Here is a 24217-nt window from a genome sequence, read left to right on the forward strand (position 1 = left end):
AAGTTAAACTGACAATAGAGTCTCTACCTCCTCATGTTCAGTGCAAAAGTCAGTACTACTTAAATCCTTATAAGAGAAAACTCCATAGGAATATCAATACCGGCCATACAGAATATTCAGATGCAGCCACTCTGCAAAAAGTATGATCCACGGAAAGAAAGCAGAGGGAAGAGAAAAGCAAGTTAACATACCCTAGAATCTCTTTGAATATAATGCTTAAGGACTGGAGCCCAGCAGACCTGGAATTAGACTATCACCTATATGTATGAGTTTAGGCAGGATACCAGGAAGAGTTTTAGTTAAACTCTCTGAGGGTTAGTTTACACATCCTCAAAATGAAAATTGCAATATATACCTCACTGGTACTGATAAATGAAGTGATACAGTGTCTGGGATGTTATTAGTGTTAATAATTATTATCATCATTATTATGTTGTTGTTGTTGTTGCTAATTACAGTTGAGTAGGTTCTGACTTATAGCAACCCTATGTACAATAGAACGAAACACTGCCCCGTCCTGCACCACCCTCACAATCGTTGTTATGCTTGAGCTCATTGTTGCAGCCACTATGTCAATCCATCTCATTGAGGGTCTTCCTCTTTTTCGCTGATCCTCTAGTTTACCAAGCATGATGTCCTTCTCCAGGGACTCATCCCTTCTGACAACAAGTCTAAAATGTGAGAGAGGCAGTTTCGCCATCCTTTCTTCTAAGGAGCAATCTGGTCGTACTTCTTCCAAGACAGATTTGTTTGTTCTTTTGGCAGTTCATGGTATATGAAACATTCTTTACCAACACCACAATTCAAAGGTGTCAATTTTTCTTCCGTAGTACTTATTTATTGTACAGCTTTTGTATTCATATGAGGCTATGGAAAACACCATGGCTTGGGTCAGGCGCACCTTAGTCTTCAAGGTGATGTCTTTGCTTTTCAAAACTTGAAGAAAGTCTTTTGCAGCATATTTGCCCAATGCAATGAGTCCTTTGATTTCTTGACTGCTGCTTCCATGGGTGTTGATTGTGGATCCACGTAAAATGAAATCTTTGACTACTTCAGTCTTTTCTCTGTTTATCCTGATGTTGCTTATTGGTCCAGTTGTGAGGATTTTTGTTTTCTTTATGTTGAGTTGTAATCCATACTGAAGGCTGTGGTCTTTGCTCTTCATCAGTAAGTGCTTCAAGTACTCTTCACTTTCAGCAAGCAAGGTTGTGTCATTTGCATAACGCAGGTTGTTAATAAGACTTCCTCTGATCCTGATGCCCCGTTCTTCTTCATATAGTCCAACTTCTAGGATTATTTGTTCAGCATACAGATTGAATAAGTATGGTGAAAGGATGCAACCCTGACACACACCTTTCCTGACTTTAAACCATTTAGTATCCCCTTGTTCTGTTTGAAAGACTGTTCTCCATGTACACGGTCGACATGTGTACAATTAAATTATCTGGAATTCTCATTCTTTGAAATGTTATCTATAATTTGTTATGATATACACGGTGGATATCTTTGCACAGTCAATAAAACACAGGTAGGCATCTTTCCGGCATTCCTGCTTTCAGCCAGGATCCATCTGGCATCGTGAATGATATCCCTGGTTCCCATCCTCTCCTGAATCAGGCTTGAATTTCTGGCAGTTAGCTGTCGATGTACTGCTGCAGCCACTTTTGAATGATCTTCAGCAAAATTTTACTAGTGTGTGATATTAATGACATGTTCAGTAATTCCCACATTCAGTTGGAACACCTTTCTTTGGAATAGGTGTAAATATGGATCTCTCCCAGTCATTTGGCCAGGTAGCTGTCTTCCAAATTTTTTGGTGTAGATGAATGAACACTTCCAGCGCTGCATCTGTCTGCTGAAACATCTCAGTTGGTATTCTGTCAATCCCTAGAGCCTTGTTTTTTGCCAATGCCTTCCATGCAGCTTGGACAGCTTCCTTCAATACCATTGATTTCTGATCATATGCTACCTCCTGAAATGGTAGAACATCGACAAATTCTTTTTGGTATAGTGACTCTGTGTATTCCTTCCATCTTCTAAGGGACTGTAGAGGTGCATATTGTTATAGTATTATTATTATCAGACTTCAAAGTAAATTATCACCAGTTATTAAAATTAAGATTAAATTTTAAAAACTATGTTTATGTATTTTTTTCTTTGTATAAACTGCATTTATTCTTCAAATGATAATGGGGTTGCCAGGAGTTGAAAATAACTCAGTGACAACTGGTATAGTTTGAATGGTGACCCCATGTGTGTCAGAGTAGAACTGTGCTGCACAGGATTTTCGGTGGCTGATTTTTCCGAAGTAGATCATCAGGCCTTTCTCCCAAGGCACCTCTGGGTGAACTTCAACCTAGAATTTTTCTGTTAAAAGCTGAATTTGTTAATGGATTCCACCATGTGCATGGGGTCGCCATTAGTTGGAATTCACTTCAAGACAACAGTTTTTTTTAACAATCTGATTGCTATGATTATTAAATTCATAAAATGATGGTAAATTATCTCCTTGCTTCAGTTATGTGGGAGAGCAATATGGCCTTATGGTATTTATAATGCACTATCAAAGTCGACAGCAGTGGGTGGGTATCAAAGGTCAAAGGAAACACAGCCAAATTTAGCCAGTGTGTCCAACCCCTGAAATAAAACAGGGTACCAAGTTTTATGCCATGATTGTTTATTTTTCCAGGAAAACTTAGCCTGAATCCAGTGGTTTTATCACTGTGCATAGCCCTCACCAGCTCAGCTGTCCAATGAATGACCTCGGTTTTATAGCCCATGAAACAGGGCCAGGTTAAAGAGCATGCAACCTGTGGAGTCCTTTAGAAAGGCCCCGAAAATTATGTAGGTAGTCCTGCATAAGATGAATAAATTCCTTCCCATGAAATTGTATCAGTCTGTATTTATTGCCCTGACATCCTTATTGCTATCTTTATTGACATAAAATAAAGAACTTTTAATTAATCATTAATTTTAGCAGCTAGGGATATAAAAAGTTCTACTTACAGTAAGCAAAGAAACGGAGAAGCAATTTTATCAATGCATCATTGGAAAAAAGAGATTAATAAGAGTTAATTCCTATTATTAGCCAATTAAGACCAACATATGAGTCAATAAGTTTATAAGTATCTAAATATGGTTTTTAAAAGTTCATAGTATGCATTCTTTATATTATGAAAGTCTATAAGCTCTTATGTTTCATAAATTTTTTTACTTCAATTAATTTTGAAGCTATTTCAATTTAACTTTTTTTGTGTGTGTGTGTTAGGTGCCCTCCCGTTGGTTCTTACTCATAGTGACCCCGCACACATCAGAACAAAACTGCCCAATCCTGTGCCATGCTCACAATCGTTGTTATGTTTGAGCCCATTGTTGCAGCCACTGTGTCAATCCATTGCGTTGAGGGTCTTCCTCTTTTTTGCTGATCCTCTACTTTACCAAGCATGATGTCCTTCTCCAGGTACTGGTCTCTGCTATAACATGTGCAAAGTACATGAGACAGTCTCACCATCTTTTCTTCTAAGGAATATTCTGGCTGTACTTCTTTCAAGACAGATTTGTTTGCTCTTCTACCAGTCCATGGTATATTCAATATTCTTCACCAGTACCATAATTCAAAGGTGTCAATTCTTCTCTGGTCATCCTTAGTTATCATTCAGCTTTCGCGTTCATATGAGACGATTGAAAATACCATGGCTTACTCCATGTAAAATACACCTGCTTACTTCAGGTATATTTTGGTTTAAGAGAAAAACAAACGAATATAATTTTTCTTATGTATGACCACACACACTGTAGAGCTTAACTGAAACCCGTGTGATAGTGTCCACACAGACCAAGGATTGAAATTGTAGGGAAAGAACAACTTATTTTTTCCTAAAATTCTTATTATACGAACATCTTGTATTAAAATACTTTCTCTGGGAAATATATATGTTGAAATATTTGGAGACCTGGTGGTGCAGTTGTTAAAAGCTATGGCTGCTAACCAAAAGGTCAGCAGTTGGAATCCACCAGCCACTCCTTGGAAATCCTATGGGGCAGTTCTGCTCTGTCCTATAGGATTACAAAGGGTCAGAATTGACTCAACAACAACAGGTTTAATATTTTTTTTGGTAAGTTACAATAGGAGTAATATTAGGCCTCCTAGGTGAGGGTTATAGGTAATTAATTTCAGTGGAGTCATAGATAAATAAATTGATTTAAATAGCTGAGAGACATTTCAACTTTTTATTATCCTGTGATTTTTAGTATTATCAAAACATTCAGAGATTAAACACAAGGAGTCATATTATGTTAGGATGATAATCACACTTTTGTAATTAAAAAAGCAATAAAATACAAAATTCATCCCAATGGGCAATTTAACAGAAGAATCATATGGGAAGAGCACTGCCATTTATTTGTATAAGAATCAGTAGCTATTCTCCCTGAAAATATTGTCCAATATTACTTATCTGCCAAACATACTAATAAAACACTTCTTCCTCCTCTGGTGTTTACCACGTCTGTTAGTGGTCCTGCTGGCCTCTCATTTCCCAAATTCAAAACTTCAGAATTTTCCTGGGTCTCCCCCTTCCCTAAGTGCCATGCATTTAGGCTGCAAACAGCTTTTTTTTTTTTTTTTTACAGTAGATGCAATCTACAAAATATTTTTACTAATTATAATATTTAAGAACTACAAGGACCTCCGTAAATTACCTATTTCAATTCCACCATTTAAAAGGAAGAAATCAAGACCCAGAGAGGTGAACCTTTCCCCTAAGGCTACAAAGAAACTTACTGATACAACCAGGACAAGAGTTAAAGATCTCTTTCCCTGCAGGACCACTACTCTTTCCAGTATCCCCCTGTTTCTCTTGATTTTTACCTTCACAACATTTCCACACCTGTCTCTTCTTATTCAACTACCTCTCTACCTAGTTCTGGCTCTTACTGATCTTAGCAATATTCACACAGTGGTGTCCTAAATGATACCCCTAATTTATTCTCTTCAAGCATGCTTTATACTGCTGCTAGATTCATGCTTCTGAGTCACAGTTCTTAACACAGTCAGTGATCTGCTCCAAGTTTTCAAAAACATTAAAAAAAAAAAAAAGTTGCCGTCAATTCAATTCTGACTCATAAAAAGACCCCACAGAAATGTGCTCCATAGGGTTTTCAAGATTGCCAGGCCTTTCTTCTGAGGCATCTCTAGGTTGGTTTGAATGGCCAATCTCTTCATAAGTAGTCATTTGCACCACCCAGAGACTTCAAAGGCATACCACTCTTTAAAAAAATCTCATCTAAATTCCTTAGCTTTGGCATTTACGGTCTTCTGTGATCTGTGATCTATACAAATCAAAATCCTACTCACTTATGCATTCAGTTAGTCAGACAATCATCCAGCAGACATTTATTGAATTCCTGCCGAATACCAGACATTGTGCCAGGTAATGCTAAAATGAATAAGACACAGCCTAGTCCTATTCCTCAAGAACCTACTGTCTAATAGCTCTTTCTTTAATTTGCAAAGAAATGTTCTACGGGAGAAAATTTGAGTGTTTTTTTGCAAATCCAGTCAGAAAAACTTAAATTGTGTAGACAAATATTTATACCATAAGTACTTGTTTTGTATTGTTAATTTGCACAGAATAGAAATAAAATTCAAATTACTCAACAGTGATGCTTCCATTATTTGACTACCTACCAATATAAGCACTTTTTACACTTTATGGTCTTGCTAAACTCCACAGGTCTACAAAATATCATTTAAACAAAAAGAGAGATTGAAAGTTGTTCTTTTGGTAATAGCTTACCTAGAAATACGATGTTGTCTGTGTTCCTTTGAGCCCGACTGGTCAGGATAGTGGTAAGATTCACTGTTGGTTTCTTAACTGTATTAGGTTTCTTCAGCAATGATTTTACTTGCTTCTGAGGCTTGAGAACATTTGCAAGACTGCCAGATAATGATCGATCTATATACCAAGTTAAATTAGATAGGGCAGCTTGAGTTTTTATTTCAATTATTGATTCCACAAATTCTGTCAGGCCTTTCTGAAGAAGCTGAGTATCTGGCAGGGAAGCCTTTATCCTCTTAGGTATGGAAGCATTCACTTCTGTTATACTCGTGGAAGCATTATGACACAACTTTAAAGTTTCATGAAGAGTTTTGTTAAACAAAGAGAAGCTAATTGAAAAATGGATGGATTTTGCTTCCAGTGCCTTAAATCTGGAGGTTAATACCTGCAGTTGAAGAGCCTGATCTTTCTCATTTGTAACTATACTGCCTTTTTTGAGTGAAACATAATAAGGTATGAGGGTCTGGATCACTTTAGACTCAATGCCTTGCAGCCGAGTTTCATAATTTCTGGAATTCTTCATGACTGAGAGTATTTTTTCTTCCAGGTGACTCATATTTTCCTGATATTGTATCATTTTGGAAGTGGTTTCATTTAATATTTGAAAAATCTTTTGAAAACTGGCCTGGCTTAGTTTATCATCTTTAGGAATATCTGCAAGGGCCTTGGCAACTTGCAAAACAAAGTTATATCTCTGATTATCATTGACCAAAATCTCAATAGAATCATTCAAACGTTGAAATTGAGGAATAAAAGCCAAAATAGTCTTCATCTTTTGTATACATTCATGATGAACCTCAGGATTACCCTTTATACTACTTAAAGTCTCTTTTAGTACGTAGTTATCTTGAATAAAATCAATGGCATTATTTATAATAGTCATTGTCTTATTTAGGCCATCTTCCATTTCTAAGGCATAGTCATTTATACGTCTCTCTAAAGTATCACCACGACTCTGTACTTCATTTCTAAGTGAGTTGTGTCTTTTTGTAAGTTCTTTGATAAGAAAACTTATACTGTTGATGGCGCTAACCAGATTTTCCAATTTTTTCCTTGTTGCTGCTGCTTCCTTTGGGTGTTCATAAGTCACTGTCTGTTTTAATGATGCTCCTTGCTCAAGCAAGGGTTGAAGAATCGCCATATCATAAGTCAAATCTTTTAGTTGCTCACTCATTTGATCCATCTTGATGTCCATTGGAAAGAGAAACTCAGCCAATGTTTGGTTTAAAACCTGTAAATTCTCTTCTGTGTCCTTAATTTGAAACTTAAAATCATTTTTGCACTTGGAAAACATGTCTTCACATTCGCCTCTGACAGAAGCTTTCTCCCTCTCCAAAGTGATGGTGAGATTGTTTATCTTGCTGTCTTGAATGCGTAAATCATCAAACATTTGCAGCATCATCAAACCCTGCTTCTTCATGCTTTCATGCAGAGTAGACATGTTCTCAGTGACATTATTGCTAACTGATTTGGCAGTTGGAATATTCTTCTGGTCTGATATTTGTTCAGCCGATAAAAGCCGTTCATGTGCTTCCTTCATTTGAGAAAGAGTCTTGTTGAGGGATTCATAATACAGAATGTTCCTGGAGTGTTCTTGTTCCAGAGCACCTTCCAAATGAGTCTGCTTTGCTTCTAGTTCTTTAATGGGCCTCTCGCATGTAAAAGTCATTTCTTGCCTTACATTCACAATGTGATTCTTTAGATCCAGGATATCAGTCAAAGTGGGTGCATTTTCTTGTATTGAAACAGACTTTTGCTGGACTGCTATTGAAACCACGGATTCATTAACTTGTCGAATTATTTGCCTGGTGTTTTCAAGGTCCTCTGATAGACTTGATACAGTCTTGAAGAGTTGGGCTACGGTCTCTTGCATGTCATTTTGAAAAATTTTAAATTGTTCTCTTATTATGTCCTTTACCAGGCTGTTAATGCTTTTGGATTTTAGACCTAGGGAAAGAAACAATAAGCAAGTAAATGATACATTATTTTAATTATGTAAGACTTCAGATAACTTTAAAGAAATAAAAATCTTGAGGCTAAATGCCTAAGAACATGTGATAATGAAAATGCTTCTCAACTACATTTACCCATGAAATTAAAAAAAAAAAAAAAAAAAAAGAACAATATAGCTGATAGAATGTTACCACCTTCTTAATTGATAAATTTGATAGGAGAAATCACTTGCATTGTAGAACATACTTCAACTGTAAAACTAAGTCTCTCTGGACAAAATGAAGAAACCACTACTGACTTCAGTAGTATATACGTACGCACAATAATTCTAAGTCTAGTCTTAGTCTTATATGAAAATAAATGGCTTGGGGCTTTCTGCCTTAGTAAATAATACCTGATGTTAGCTCATGACTGTGTTATTAGGTTTCTAATGATTAGGCATCAGAGATTGTGTTTCCAACTCATAAAAGCTGATAAACTGAGTACAGAGAAGAAATTTAATAAAATTCCCAAAGTAGGAACAATATGAAGTGATAGTCACAAAATTCAAGAATGGTTTATAGAAACAATAAAATAATAGGAATGAGAGGTTTGAGGATCACAAAACTAAGTGAACCTCAAATGAAAACAGAAAATTCAAGATATATTTTGATGATCAAATATGACATTAATTCTTAACAAGAAGAGAAAAGTTGCCACTAATGAAGCACATACTAACATCTCCAGTATTAGAAAGCGTGTACTAATCATAGCCAGGATTATGGTAAACTTTAAAAGTGAAAAAACAAAAACAAACAAACAAAAAAACAATAAATTAGCTTAAGTAGTAAACAATGTCTGTCTTGAGCGTTTTGCTCTTTTAAGGACTATCTACATGGGATCAGATTGACAACAGCAACTCAAAAGATTAGATAGAAAACTTTGGGAGCGGTGAGTTTATGTTGGTCATAACAACTCAGAAAAGGAGGGTGAGGACGGTTGCACAACTTGAAGAATGTCATCAGTGTCACTGAATTGTACTTGTAGAAACTGTCCAACTGGTGTATGTTTTACTGTGTATACTCTGAACAACAATTACAAAATAAATAAAATTAAAAAAATTAAAAGGATACTGTTCTTTTTACAACTATGAAAAACAGAAAATGAATACTTGAAAATACAAAAAAAATGTTGCATGCAAAAACAGGAAAAGATAATGCTTGTGCTCAAGTTATATTTACAGTATCTAACTATGAAGCACACATAAATGGAAGGTATGCCCATTCAAATCAAAATAGTCAATGATTATAGTGTAAAATACAGACAACATAATACAAAACATTCTACAGAGAAAGACTGGCACAATAGGGTATTGCCAAAAGAGCTATGGGTATTATGCAGCCTATTCAAGGAAGATTGTTATAGGATAGCTTCTATTTTGTAAGCAAGTTTTTAAAAGTATTCAACATGAGTGAGGAAGTCATAAAAATATTGTACTATACTATGAAAGAGCAATTATACAAAATAGTATGATGTATTGCTTGAAATATCTTTATATTAATTTAATTCGATATATAATGCTGTGAATGAGTATAGTTATTCACATGGACAAATACTTTCCTGGAAACCTTAGATCCTGAAGATCAAAGTTGCTAAATGATGAAAAAAAGAAATAAAACTTTATTTTATTACTTCTGAACTTAGTGGAAATGGAAACTAAAAGTTTAAAAAGTTTACATAAGTGAAGATCAATTTGCACGTAATGGAAAAAAAACCGTAGAAACATATGAATAGCAATTAATAACACACAGCTGCAAAGTTCTAAGAAAAAACTAAATTAATTAGAAAAGATTAAATAGCTCCCATTAGGAGAAATTATACCAAAACAGTCCTAGTTTTGGTATCTAGTAACATGGATAATCACACCCCAAAGGTTTTTAAGTATTTTTATTTTCCGAATTTTGCTTAGCATTTAACCATTCACCATTTTATTCAACAAATATTTATTAAGTACATTCACAGGAAATAAAATTTGGCAAACTAGATTTTTGATCTTAAAAATACAATATATTCATTTCATTGAATATAAAGTGTTAATAGTAAAATTATTTTTATTACTCTCCACTTATTTAATATTTGTTAAAATTGTCATTAATTCTCATGACATCAACAACTTGATGAAATAAAATAAAATGTTTAAAGTTTGGAATCAAGCCTTTTTGGAATTTACAACCTTATAACTTTGTTTTTAAGATTTTTTTCATGGTTAAGCATAGTTGAATTAACTACCTGTGGACATTGATAATAGGTATTTAACTTCATCAAATACACACTGTATGACCTAAAAGTCAGAAAAAAGAATGATAGTAAGTAAAACACTGTAGATAAGATAGTTCAGTACAGAGTCAAGGTAAATACAGAATCAAAGTAAGTACGAATAAAACAAGTCAGAAATAAAAATAAAAAATATAAGATTTTTCAGCTGCTGTTAGGCTTTAAAACTTTTAAAATGGTAAATCAAGTGGGAAAAAAGCACAAAATCACAGCAATGTCTGAAAGTAATTCAAACAGATTATTAATTTAAAAAAAAACTTGTTTCTGGTTAAGGAATGTGTCAAATAACATTTCTACAGTTTGTTACCAAAACACTTCATGTTAATATTTGAATGGACATGTTATTTAAATTTTATTTGATTCTGATCTATGTGACTCGTGCGCTGCTTCTTTCTTAAAAAGATGTTGCTGCATTTGGTGACTTAGATACATTTATGTTTGATATCGCATATCTTCTGTGGTTGTCAATGTATGCTTTTTCGTAATATTCAGATTCTTATTAAGAAATTGAGGCAATTGATTCTGAAGAGCTTCTATGGCTACTCACAGATTAAAACAACAACAAGCGTTTTCACACTGAATACAGATTCAGCAAGGGAGCAGGCTGTGGCTTTTCTAGGCAAGTACAGCACCTTGGGGATGGCTTTAGTTTTTGTTGCCTCTAAAAATATTCATTAACTGCATGCAAGCCCTGAGGTTCCTGTAATTAGTGATTGTGTTTAGCACACAATCAATCCTTCCAATAGAGGAGGGAATTTTATTGCCGTTTATGAGTGTATGTGTGTGTTTTTGTGTGTGTGTGTGTCAGTGACAGAATTTTTGTTAGTAGAGTCACAAAAAGTAGGTAACAGGCTTAATTCTCTCAGGTCACGATAACAAAATTTTACTAAACAAATTTCATGAAGGTGGTTATAGTCTATTATATATTGTTGCTATCTGACTTCTCGGAAACCCTAGTGGCATAGTGGTTAAGTACTATGGCTGCTAACCAAGAGGTCGGCAGTTTGAATCTGCCAGGTGCTCCTTAGAATCTCTATGGGGCAGTTCTACTCCCACCTAGAGGGTTGCTATGAGTCGGAATCGACTAGACGGCAGTGGGTGGGTATTTGACTTCTCTCTCATGTTATCACTTCAGGAGAAAAATGTTCCTCCCTCATGCTTGCCATTGGTAAATGTTGGCTATAGGGCATGCCACATGTGTAGAACAAGGTCTTTTTTCTCAGTGGTTAAATAGCTCCAATTATGCACATGAGTAAAAAAAAAAAAATCACGGTCGCTGTTAAGGTATGAAAGTGTATGTACTGATAGAAGATATGGAAAACCTCCACTGGTTTATCTCTTTATCTATGAACCACAATAGAGAAAAGATAACTTGTGAGCAATGGAAATGGGGGTTGTACAATGAATCTTTTTAATGATTAAAGAAATGAAAGGTATTAGTAATCTTGAAATTTGGAAACATACAAAAAACCCAATGAGTTGTGACATTCCTAGTAAGCAAACTATTTACCTAAGCTGAAACCCCTTTAACTGGTCAAATTCTCGTGTCCCATCACTGATCAGTTGAGGCTTTTCTTCCTACAAGCCTTCACTGGTCCTCTCAGTTGGATTAGTTTCCACTCCTCTGTGGTCCCATTATACCCTGTATTTAACCCTACCATAGGAATTACTCACTATGTATATGTGATAGGTAGAATCACCCTCCCGACTCCCCAGAAAAGATGTCCATACCCTATTCCCCAGAACCTGTGACTATGTAACCTTACATGGCAAAAGGGACTCTGCAAATGTGATTAAGGTTAAGGATTTTGAGATGAGATTATCCTAGATTACCTGATTGGGCCCAACCTAATTACATGATTCCTTAAAAGTAGAAGAAAGGAAGAGTGGGCCAGAGAAGTGATGTGAGGAGGACTCAACAAGCTGTTGCTGGCTTTGAAGATTGAGGAAGAGGGCCACAAGTCAAAGATGTGGTAGACTCTAGAAGCTGGAATGGACCCTCAGTTTATAGCCAGCAAGAAAACAAAGACCTCAGTCCTACAACTACAAGAAACTGAATTCTGTCAACAACTTGAATTAGCAGGAAACAGATTCTCCCTTAGAGCTTTGAGAAAGGAATGCAACCGACTGACATCTTGATTTTAGCCCAGTGAAACCTGCGCCAGATTTCTGAGCTACAGAACTGTAAGTTCATAAACTTGTGTTGTTTTAAGAGCACAAAATTCAGGTAATGTCTATTCACATTTATTAAAAATATTATTTCTTTGACCTGAAATTTTTTATATTTTGCTGACTATACTCCATGACTTACATGATTAGTAGGATGTAAAAAAAAAAAAAAAGTTTTTTTTTTTTTAATCCATCTATATTATTGAGAAAAATGTAAACCTAGCTGCCTTGTAATTCAATCCTTAACCTCATTCCCATTCTTGAACCGGATAACACGATGGAAATAAAATAAGTATGGGCTCTTATTAACTATAAGTAATTATTAGACTATAACTAGATATATTAAGTCAATCAACCACATGAAATATTCAGACAAAATATTCAAATATACTATATTTAACTATATAACATAACATATTTAGATCTATCAAAATATTTGGGAAATTGAGTGATTTTTTAAATTCCTTAATGGGTTTATTAAAAAACACATGGCTTAGGCTTCCATACCACCTGATCTAAAGTTGAAGATCCCAAAGCCATGTGTGAAAAATGAGTCATTTGCCTTTTGGCTTAACTGAATGAATAATTTATTTTATTTTTACCTTTTAGAAAAGATTGAAATTCTCTGTTTTTATCTTCACTGATTTTCTCTTCCAGGGAGGAGTACGTGTTCTTTACATCATTCACCGCCAAAGAAACATTGTCAATCTTCTTCTGCAGGAGATTCAGTTTCATTGCCTGGTGGTTCATCTGCTCAGTCATTTTTTGCCTCACTGCTGCATGTAGAATGAGAGAAAATTTGAACCATTTTAAAAATATATTTTTAAAGCATTAAAATTTTATGGTAGTTTTTAAGCTAATTCAAATAAACCATGTGTGCTCTAATGTATTTGAAAATATAGACTATATCCACTTAGCAAATGGAACTTCAGTGCGAGAGTATTTAGGGGTAGAAATTTGTAGAAAGTATTGTAATACCTTAGATTCCTAGAATGTTTTAACTTTGCCTAGCATTTTCACAGCATTTTTCTTTTTCAAAAAGTAGGCAGTTGATGTTACTCTCATAACAGATGAAGAAACTGAGGGTCAAAAAATCTAAGTAACTTGCATGAGGTTACAGAGCTAATGGCTCATTTTCACTTCCAAATCCAATGATCCAGCATTAAATATGCATAGCTTTCTATATATGTATGTAGTTACATATGCATTCTTTAATGAGAGATACAGATTTAGAACTTAGTTTGAATTATTTTATGTATGAATGGTACCCTCCATCCCCTTACATATGCAATTCAATAATTCAAGGAGGATTTTACAGTATTTTATAAAGAAACTCAATTTCAATCCATTAAAAAAACAAAGAACCAAGAGCTCATTTCCAACGCGCTGCCACTTGCGTCCTTAAAGCAATCCCCTTCACATTTCTCAATTCAAGTGCCTTATTAGGACGGCACTGGGTTTTGGGATTTTGTATGACTAGAGCTATACCAACACAGTAAAGTGGTGTGTTTAACATAACCAATCTTACGTTTTAAAGACTAAAATTGAGCTTAAGATAAATGAAAAAGCATTAAATATTAGAAAAATGAGAAAATATATGACATGCCACTTTGGATCAACACAAATGTCTTGTGGGTTCTTAATCACAATTCCTTTCCCCAGTCAATGTTCATTATCTCCTTAGTGGTCTCATACCAAATAAATGAAAAGGGGCTTTCTTAGCACCTTTTAATATGATCAAGTCATTCCTTGCATGGCAAGGTTCTTCCATGATTGCACTCATTAGACAACAGAAGTTTGATTTTATTTTGGAAGCCTGTGATTTCATTTTAATTTTCATTCTGTATTTGCACACAGAGCTTCAGTAAGTATAAATGGTCCTTTCAGCCAGCACCAACACATAAAGGGTTTGAGAGGTATGTCAAAGTGTTGTCATCAAACATTCAACAGCTGAGAGATTTCTTGTTCAGAAGTTGTAATAAATAGTGTTGGCAGTAATTGGGTTAGAGATGATAGTAATTACGATCCATGACCTGGGTCACCACAGTCTTGCTGCTGTTGCTGAGTGACTGTCCTGTTGCCAATAGCTGTATGACTCTCAGCCTGGTTGCTGTGTATCAGTTGCTGCTGTTCCTGGGCTAGACAGAAACGAAAAGAGAAGAGAAAGAGTTAAGCATTGGGACTGCCTCATTTTTTTTTTTTTTTTTTTCCAGTTCTGAGCAATAACGTGGCCGACATTCATTTTCTCGTGTACTGAAGCATGATGGCCTGTGATGGCTGCAGAGTAAACTACTCCACCCCCTCCTGTAGGGCACTGCGACACCACGCTGGAGCTGGAAGTGCAGGACTTTAATTCTGCCTGGAAAAATAAAATTATTTAGGTCTCCTTTAGGTGAAAATGAATGGTAGTTTGGGAAAGCGGTGTAAATTAGCTCATGTAAACCACCTGCATAATTGAAGAGACTTTAAAATCAGCTGTATTGAAAAGTATAGCAGTTTTATATGTGGACTGCCACAGAAGCTGCTGGTTTAACAATGCAATTTGCAACTGGTGTTTACTTGGAAATAAGCAAAAACTACAGGTTCTTGCTGAAAGAAAATCTGTTCAATTAATTACCTTTGTGTCAATTTTGACTCATAGCGACTCTAAAGGATGGAGAACTGCCCCATAGGGTTTCCAAGGATCACCTGGTGGATTCCAACTGCCAACCTTTTGGTTAGTAGTCGTAGCTCTTAACCACTATGCCATCAGGTTTCCATTCAATTAATAGTACCATTTAAATGTCTATAGGCTGCTCAAAAAGGACTAAAAGTAAAACTATTATAGGACAAGAGGATCAAACTATATTGAGAGTGAAATTTCAGAAAAAAATAGAAATTCTTATGAAATAAATCTACTTTGCTAAAGAATGGCTTATAAATCAATATTTTAAATAGAAATAAAATTTTTTCGTGGGGAAAATAATTCAGTGGAAAGATTTATTAAAAATATTGAACACATTACATAATTTATGTTCATAATTTACAGACTTCTAACGAACAAATTTATTCGTCAAAGTCTGCATATTAGACATGAGAAAACAAGTGTTTGGCATCTGGCTGTGCTTCTTGCCATGTGCAATGAGGTACCAATGAAACCTCACACCTCTGGCACAAGTTAAGTATGTTCCCTAAGGCATATGTAGCTGTGATGATAATACTAAAACATTTCTACTCCATAGAAAGTATAATATTTGGCACTAATCTGTTGTTGGATTGAGTTTTACATTGTTTTTCTTTGGGGCATTGAGCTAAATTAATGAATTCCCATTCATGCTCAAGTTTTTTGTTTTTGATTTTTTTCCCCTCCACTCAATTATGGAAAGTCCTGTGTAATTGCTTGTTTATTTGGTGGAAGAAAACCATCTATAGTTTGGGGAGAAGTCTACTTATTTGGATGTGGGGGTGGGAAAAAGTGTTAATTTTCTAAGTCCTAGTGATATGGTTCTTATAGTCTAAATTCAAATTAATTTATACAAACATATATGTTAAATCATTGTGTAAGTTTTCTACCAAAGTTCCTACTCAGATGGTGTCACAAAGAATGTTCTGCCACCTTAAGTCCAAGTCTTTCCAAGAGGGTAACTAGAGAGTAAAGCAGTGGTTTTCAAACTGGGTTCCCTGAACCAGCAGGAGCAGCATCACCTGGGAACTTTTAGAAATGTAATTTCTAGGGTCCCACCCCAGATCTACTAATTTCAGAAACTCTGGGATGAAGGCAACAATCTTTGTTTCAACAAGCCCTTTAGGTGATTCTAATGAACGCTAAGGTTTGCAAAGAACTGGGGTGAAGTGTCAAGATAAATTTTCCTTAACTCCTTCCCGGCTCACTACCTTCCCTATTTCTTTTAGCAGTGGGTGAATGTTCAGGATGTAGGCTTATAAGTATTAACAGCAGATGGAAGAACTGGGTTTAACAGAATGAACAAATGGTCTGCCATTCATTTTCTTATTGCTTACCTTTTTGAGCTGGATTATACAGAAAACAAAAGAGCTGGAGCATTTAAAGGCAGTTCCTTAACTTAGTAAGCCAAGGATACTTTATTAGGAAGCAATGCATAATTATAGAAAAAAATAAAGACTATATACTTGTGTGGTATTTAAACAAGGTTACTATTCAAATTTCATTCCCTACCATTAACTTGGAACACACAGTATGATTTTTCTTTCTTTCTTTTTTTTTTTTAACATTCCTTTCGAATAGTGATTTTTCATCAGGGCTGATAATCAGAAGCACCTGTAAAGTTTGAAAACCTGTGTCCTTTCATTCCTCTATCTGAAGGTTCTGAGACAGTCCATCTGTTTTGGGGGATTGGGCAGGGGGACTTTTTTTTTTTTTTTAGCTCCACTGGTGATTTTGATGCATGGCCCTGGTTAAGAACCACAGATTCAGAATATATGACAACATTTTCCAAATCTAATGTGTAAATTCATTGATATAAAGCAGGAAATATCATTTTCATATTAAAATTACAATCCAGAAATCATATTTAAAAAAAAAGCCTGTTGACAACAAAGGCATATTTTAAAGATGTAATTTATTAAAATATTATCTAATGAAAACCTTGAGTCTCCTACCTTTCCATAGAGACGTGGTCATTATAAAGTGAAAGTGAAGCGTGATGGGATAAAAGACGCTTTTCATAGCTTTCTTGATACTCTTTATAGATATTGTCATCTTCTCTATTGTTAGACACAGGATTCTTAAAGCGGCACTGCTAAGCTTGGAAACATATAAAGAATGTTTGTGCTACCTTTACAGCAATCAAATCTAGAGCCTACTTACAATCTTACAGTCCTTACTGATATTTGTACATCTCAGAAATAGTATTCACTTTCCACTTGCAAGCTAGGCTATTGTTCCTCACTGCTATCTAACAACATATCTCATGACTAACGCCAAGCATGTATTTAGCTAGTGTGTACCAACAAACCAAAACCAGTTGTCATCAAGTCGATTATGACTCATGGTAACCCCGTGTGTGTCAGAGTAGAATTGTACTCCATAAGGTTTTCAAATGGATGATTTTTTGGAAGTAGACCACCAGGCGATTCTTTTGAGGTGCCTCTGGGTGGACTCAAACTGCCACCCTTTTGGTTAAAAGCTGAATGCTTGACTATTTGTGCCTCTCAGGATAAGTATGCACCAATAAAGCCTACCAATTATTAAAATGTTGCAATACAGCCATACCTTTTAGCAATATATAATAGTAAATTGTAATAACCGATTGCAATACTATTTTCTTAAAATACTATCTTGACATAGTTTTGAGGTCCTGACTGAAAGCCAGTCCATTTCCCTTCCTGAGAAGTCTACTCTCCTACCGCTCCCCTCATTAGGTTCTCACATTCTGGGTTCACTATGTACCCATCCTAATTGACCAGGGCCAGGTACCAGACAACTAGGAAACAGTTCCTAGGCCTCCCGATCCTGCAGAATTATTCAAGATCCCTAATCCTAGGAAGCCCAAGAAACCTAGCAAGCACCACCATGCTTGTCCTACTTAAGCCCTCTCTTACTTTGCCAACTTCTTGTTACCTTGTACCTGGGTGAAACCCCCTGTGTGGCCATGTGTCATGGTCTCTGGGAGCTGTGAGAAGAATAAACTCACTGACTTTTCATGGCCCTCCTTGATTCCTCTTTCCTGTGTCTCACCTAACTTAAAAACCCACAAATTTGTTAGAGCACTGATAACATTAATTACTTATGAAAATTATAATATAAACTTAGTCCAAGTTAATCATAACAAAAACCACCACACAGGATACATGATAAAGGATACATTTTGTAGGAACATGATGAATGAAATTCCTATTGTAGCAGCATCTGAGAACATTCAGTGTTTCAGTAGAGTCATCAGTTTATCATCACCTTGATTTATGGGGAACCCTGGTGGCTCGGTGGTTAAGCATTGGGCTGCTAACCAAAAGGTCGGCAGTTTGAATCCACCAGCCACTCCTTGGAAATCGATGAGGCAGTTCTACTGTGTCCTATAGAGATGCTGTGAATCGGAATCAACTGATGGCAACGGGTTTGAGTCTTGGTTTTACGATTTATGTAGTTGCTAGAATTTCCAAATCATTTGGTGCTAACTTTGGCTTGTATGTTAGTACACGCTAATTGCTCTAAGTGCACAGTTTTTTTAAAAAAAGTATAATTAAAATATATATATATAAATTCATTTTAAAAAATGAAAAAAAGGCAAAAATTTAAGTAAATTTTAAACATTTCTTTCATATATCAGGATTGTAAATTTTTTGAATCAGAAAAAAGATGTAGAAATTTTATTGATAATGAACCTATTTCTGTATCATTTTATAATACTGTGCAAAAATTAGTCTAGAATATCTTTTGATATTATATAAAAATCAACACAAAATGAAACAAATCATTTGTATTCCTGGAAAGAAAGTCGACTTGTTTTTCAACAAAAACTAGTGGACTGTTATTACTTTATACATTGGGTTTGGGTATATCTATATCTATCTATCTATCTATCTATCTATCTATCTATCTATCTATCTATCTATCTATCTATCTATCTATCTATCTATCTATCTATCTATCTATCTATCTATCTATCTATCTATCTATCATCTATCTATCTATCATCGCTCTATCATCTATCTATCCATCCATCCATCCACCCACCCACCCATCTATCTGTCATCTATCTATCTATCTACCTATCTATCGATCTATCTATCTATCTATCCATCCATCCATCCATCCACCCACCCACCCACCCACCCACCCATCATCTATCTATCTATCTATCTATCTATCTATCTATCTATCTATCTATCTATCATCTATCTATCTATCTATAGACGCATGATGGAAACAATCTCCAAATCTGTATCATTTAAAACTGAAATTACTAGATTCATTTTTCATCATATTGGCATTTACATTCTCTTAGAATTCATGATACAAATCAAGAAATTTACACTCCTCAAGAGGAAAATATTAAAGAACATAAAATCAGTTTCACAAAATAAGTGTTTATAATAAAAACTTTCAAATGAAGCAAACTTTTGAAATAATAAAAACTTTCAAAATTATTTTATCAAAAATACTAGTAAAAAGCATCAATAATATAAATAAAAAGCATTTAGAAAATAAATCAGGAATTATTAGTATTATCTATTTTAAAATAAGAGAGTATTTCAGAATGAAAACTGTTATGGACTTACCCAATATAATTATGATATAAACATATCATTGAAAATCAGTTTTATAATTAGTTTTATATAATTTAATAAAATGAGAATACATTTTTAGAAGATGTAAGTCAATTTAATAAAATTAAAAAAATGATGAAAATTCAACTGCATCACAAAAGTGTTTCATATGTTCTCATAATTTATCTAAAATATAAAAAATTAGAACTTTGGAGGCAATTAATGGTTTCTCTTGATGTCAAAACACTAGAAGGAAAAGAATTTTTAACACTACATTAATAATATAGTAGTATTCATATAGTTTCCAAATACATAAATATTTTGGAAAAAAGGTTTCCATGAGCATTGTCTACATGAAAGTGTATTGAATTTTTTAAACAGATGATTCCAGTATAGTACTAGGGAGAAAGAAAACTAGAAAGGAATTCCAGACAAATTTTACATAAAATTAGGGACTACAAGTTGCTGTATTTGAATATCTCTGACTGAAATAATAATAGATGCTTTAGCAAGTAAAGGACTGCCATACATCAATTAAACAACAGAGAATATACATATATATATAATACATATATGTATATTCTCTGTATGTGTGTGTATATATATATATGAGAGAGCAAGCAAGTACACACTAGAAATTAACATAATAAAATCTGGGAGACTATTTGGACTTCAATGGTAGCGTGTGATGCTACAGTTAAAAAAAAAAAGCATTTTCTAAATTATATCAAGCCAGCCCCTGAATTCACTTTAACATAAATTGTGAAATTTAACATTTGGAAATGAGATTTTTAAAAAGAGTGCTGTTTTCCATAAATGACAATCTAATAAAAATGTCAATTTTTCTTTAGCTTTATAGGAAAAAAAAATGTATAATAACCTGTTAAAATGGAGATAATTTAAAAAATTGATGAAAGTGTAGCATATGAAAAACGTATATACACAATTCAAAAGAAAAATCAATAAATGATTAAAAATATGAAAAAATGAATATATTTTCTAATAAGTGAGAATGAAAATTATATGACAAAATTAAGAGAATATAATAAATGTTTAAGTTCCTTTAATTTCTGGTGCCCAAAATTTGACCAAATGACATTTACAAAGCTCAGTGAATTAAATGAATAGGACATTCCTATAAGAATTTTCATTATTTCTTAATAATAAATATATATTAAATACAAAAAGAAGGTTGACAGTATTGTAAGGGCTGGAAAAATTTGAACGCAAGTGTTGTCAATTTAGTAGAGCCTAGTAGATAACTCCACAGGATAACAACATTACTGATATTAAGTGAAATCATGAACTTATTACCCAATGGTTCTAAATCTGATGGAAAGTGTTTAAAATGTAGTTCCTAATATTAAATCATCTCTTTAACAGGGGTATCATTTAACTAGTGGCATTCACATCAAAAGGGAGCACACTAATAATTTTCAGAAATAAATAATTGTTTAAACCCGTTGCCATCGAGTCAATTCTGATTCATAGCGACCCCATAGGACAGAATAGGACTGCCCCATAGAGTTTTGAAGGAGTGCCTGGTGGATTCCAATTGCCGACCTTTTGGATAACAGCTGTAGCACATAACCCCTACGCCACCACCAGGGTTTCCATAACGCTTGTTTAGAAATTATTAAAATGATGTGATGAGTGATTTGTGTTATGATTTATTATATTGGCAAATAGTTTTATAATATGTTGTGGATAACATGAGTTAAGTAAATAAAAAGTTAGGTAAAAATTTTAGTTTTTAAAATTTTTGATTTATATATTGATTTATGTATTAATTGATGTTACAGAATTAGTTGTTAAATGTTTAAATATGAGGTGTTATTATAAGTTGCATTATTATGTTCTAGTCCTTTCACTTCACTCTATATAAAGTATTACATGTTGTATATTTAATGTGGAAATTATAACATTATTTTTCACTTTATACCCTTTACTGTTTGGGAAAGACTGACAAAGCAGGGAATTACACACGCACACAAAGGTGGAGGTGGGTGCATTTTAATTTTTGGTCATCTGGAATTCTGTTTGAGTAGGAACACGTCATCAGGTTATAGTTCTGTCTGTGCTACCCAGTCCAGGCAAGATCCTGAATGCACAAGAAGTAAAACCAAACCGGGGGCAGGAGTGAAAGTGTCAAGCAAGGGGACCAATGAAGGGCATTAAAGTCCAATTTTCTATTGACCTAAAGGTCAACGAATCTGAGATAAATATCATTCACGTCATCTGGAAAAAAGTCAACTGTTATAAGCAAGAGAATAGAAAGTGACATGTTACAGAAAATCAGCAAATTAGAAACAGAAAGTAAGAGTAAAAGAAAAACTTTAAAATTGGTGATGCGTGAGACAGAGAAAAAAACGAATAGAGCTGTCAGAAGGGAGAAAAAAGACAAACTGAAAGACGTAAAGAATATTACAAGAGTCTAATGAAGAGTTTAGTTTTTTTGCACAATCTGATCTTTGGTGGTCCACTCCTTACCATGTGGAAACATAATATATATGAAATGAGAAAATTTAAAATTATTCCACATTTTTGTTGTTTTGAAAAGACTGATTGGAAGAAAATAAAATCAGAAAAATACAGTGCTGAATGAGAAAAACCCACATGTGATTGTATATGTGTGCGTATGTTCAAAACTTCCCATTTCTTCTTAGCTATAGTTATTTTCACGTTAATTGTTTTTGAGAAGTTAGGTGACATAATTGTACTCCTGAATAAAAGGAACAACTATTAAACATCCTACAAAGCTCCTTGAGGGCTAGCTGTCACATGGACCTCTCTTCCCTAAAATCCATTGGACGGGATCCCTGCCAAGGTGGCTAAAAACTTGAAAGGCCGGTTTTACAAATTCAATAGCTTGTGTTATCTTTTCCTAGCTCTGTTTGTAGAGTGGAATTCAATATTGGGATTCGTCCCACTTTATTACACAGGATTTAACTGGAGGAGAAGTGCTGATAGGATCTCTGACAGTGGAGTCAGTTACTCGCCTATGATAAAAAGCCTGGTTGATCGATGTTCTCTTATTTTTTTCATTTACCAATCTTTTTGCATTCCCAAAGGTATTCTCTACCACTAGGACTGCCACAGATTCTAGGCTTTCCAGGCAATCTATTTTATCTTTCACTTAAGCACAGACCTTTGTTTGCTTTGTTCCATAGGGCGCAGGTTCCCTCCCCCTTTCCCGCCCTTACGTCTTTCTAAACTTTCCTGACTGCATAGATGCAGGGACAGACGGTATTTACTGGAGTTAAATAACTTGTAAAGATCTTTACGCACTTCAGATGTATTTTAAAGGCAATATATTTTTAAAACTGGATTCTTTTTTTCTCTTCTCCCAGCACAACTACTCTTTATTCTCTGCATCCTTGCAATAGAAACAATGACCTTGGTGGATGAAGGACTCAAAGAGGCAAGGTTGTCACGTGTCAAGAGCCACAGCTTCTTTATTAAGGTCTTTTTTTTTTTTTTTTAATCAGACAGGTTTTATTTGTGGGGTTGTTTAATTTTCTCCTTTTCAGGCCTTCGAGATGTACCGAGGAAGTCATTAATGGTAACTCAGGAATGAGGAAGTTTGCCCTCTCCCCCTTAGAACCAGAAAACCCTCCTGTGTGGCTCTACAAGAAGCTGATTTCCAACTGAAAATGAAAGGATCCTGCAACATCAAGTGAATCTTTGCATGGTTAATGTTTACACATATATAAAACTTTACTGAGATTTAGTAGTTCAATTGACCTAAGCAATTTGATACAGCAAAGATTTAAAGTGCATTTAATTCTTAACTAAAAGTATCATAATTTTATTGAGTAAGATGTTTACGGCAGGTAATATTGTTTCTCAAAGAAGAAAGCATTAACCACTACTGAGAAGAGCTAGATTAGCAAAAGTATAAGGAACATAGTTTTTTTTTTTTTTCTCTCTCTCTCTCTTTCAAATGTTATAACTTTCATTTCATATTATTTGGAATAAGATGTTAAAATAACCTTACTGGAACAGTCCCATATTTAAAATGTTAGTAGCTATTTTATAGTTTATGTAATTACTGAATTATAAATTATTTTATAATTCATCTTACAATTTATTGAATTATTTCAGAGCATTTGTAAGACTAATGACTTGTCATGTATTTATAACCTATGCTGGAAGTCAGTTTATTCCAATAACTGTGCATGGCTGCATATTTACATCATTCAGATTATCTGTAATCACTCACTCACTCACTGCCATTGAGCCGGTTCTGATTCATAGTGACCCTATAGGACAGAGAAGAACCACCCCATAGGATTTCCAAGAGCAGATGGTGGATTCAAACTGCTGACCCTTGGGTCAGCAGCTATAGCTCTTAACCACTGCACCACCAGGGCTCCGTTATCTATAATAGATTTTATGTAATGTCTTTTTCCTATATAGAAGATCTGACTAACGCTGGCTCTGGATTATTTTTTACAGGTTTGTGAAGTAGTCTTTCTTCCCTTCTCTTTAATCTAACACTATTTGAACTTAAATTTCTGTACTTTGTGTCATTATAGCAAGCCACAATTTCCTTGTTCTGCTTCAGAACACTTTAGAGACATCTACTGGAAAAATGCATTATTGCAAATTTTATAAAATAGGTTTAAATAATGTGTTACTCTTGATATAAAAAATGGCTTGGATACACATCACAAGATTAAGTCCCTTTCAGACTGCCTAATTTTTTCTGTGACCAT

The 24217-nt window shown here is 34.5% G+C and overlaps 1 protein-coding gene across 2 annotated transcripts in view; it reads right to left on the minus strand.

The window, feature by feature from the left end:
* MMRN1 (multimerin 1) overlaps window positions 1-24217 on the minus strand; it is a 74524-nt gene that overhangs the window by 20595 nt on the left and 29712 nt on the right. Inside the window, exons 4-6 of one of the 2 annotated variants that reach the window (XM_049885713.1) lie at window positions 14309-14413; window positions 12878-13048; window positions 5799-7787 (exon numbers count right to left, since the gene is read on the minus strand). In XM_049885713.1, the coding sequence (XP_049741670.1) occupies window positions 5799-7787; window positions 12878-13048; window positions 14309-14413 (2265 nt within the window). Of the gene's footprint in view, window positions 1-5798; window positions 7788-12877; window positions 13052-14308; window positions 14414-24217 lie in introns of both variants that reach the window. The other variant, XM_049885712.1, reaches the window with a different exon arrangement.

The sequence above is a fragment of the Elephas maximus genome, chromosome 5, assembly GCF_024166365.1.
Source record: "Elephas maximus indicus isolate mEleMax1 chromosome 5, mEleMax1 primary haplotype, whole genome shotgun sequence".
Classification (NCBI taxonomy): Eukaryota; Metazoa; Chordata; class Mammalia; order Proboscidea; family Elephantidae; genus Elephas; species Elephas maximus.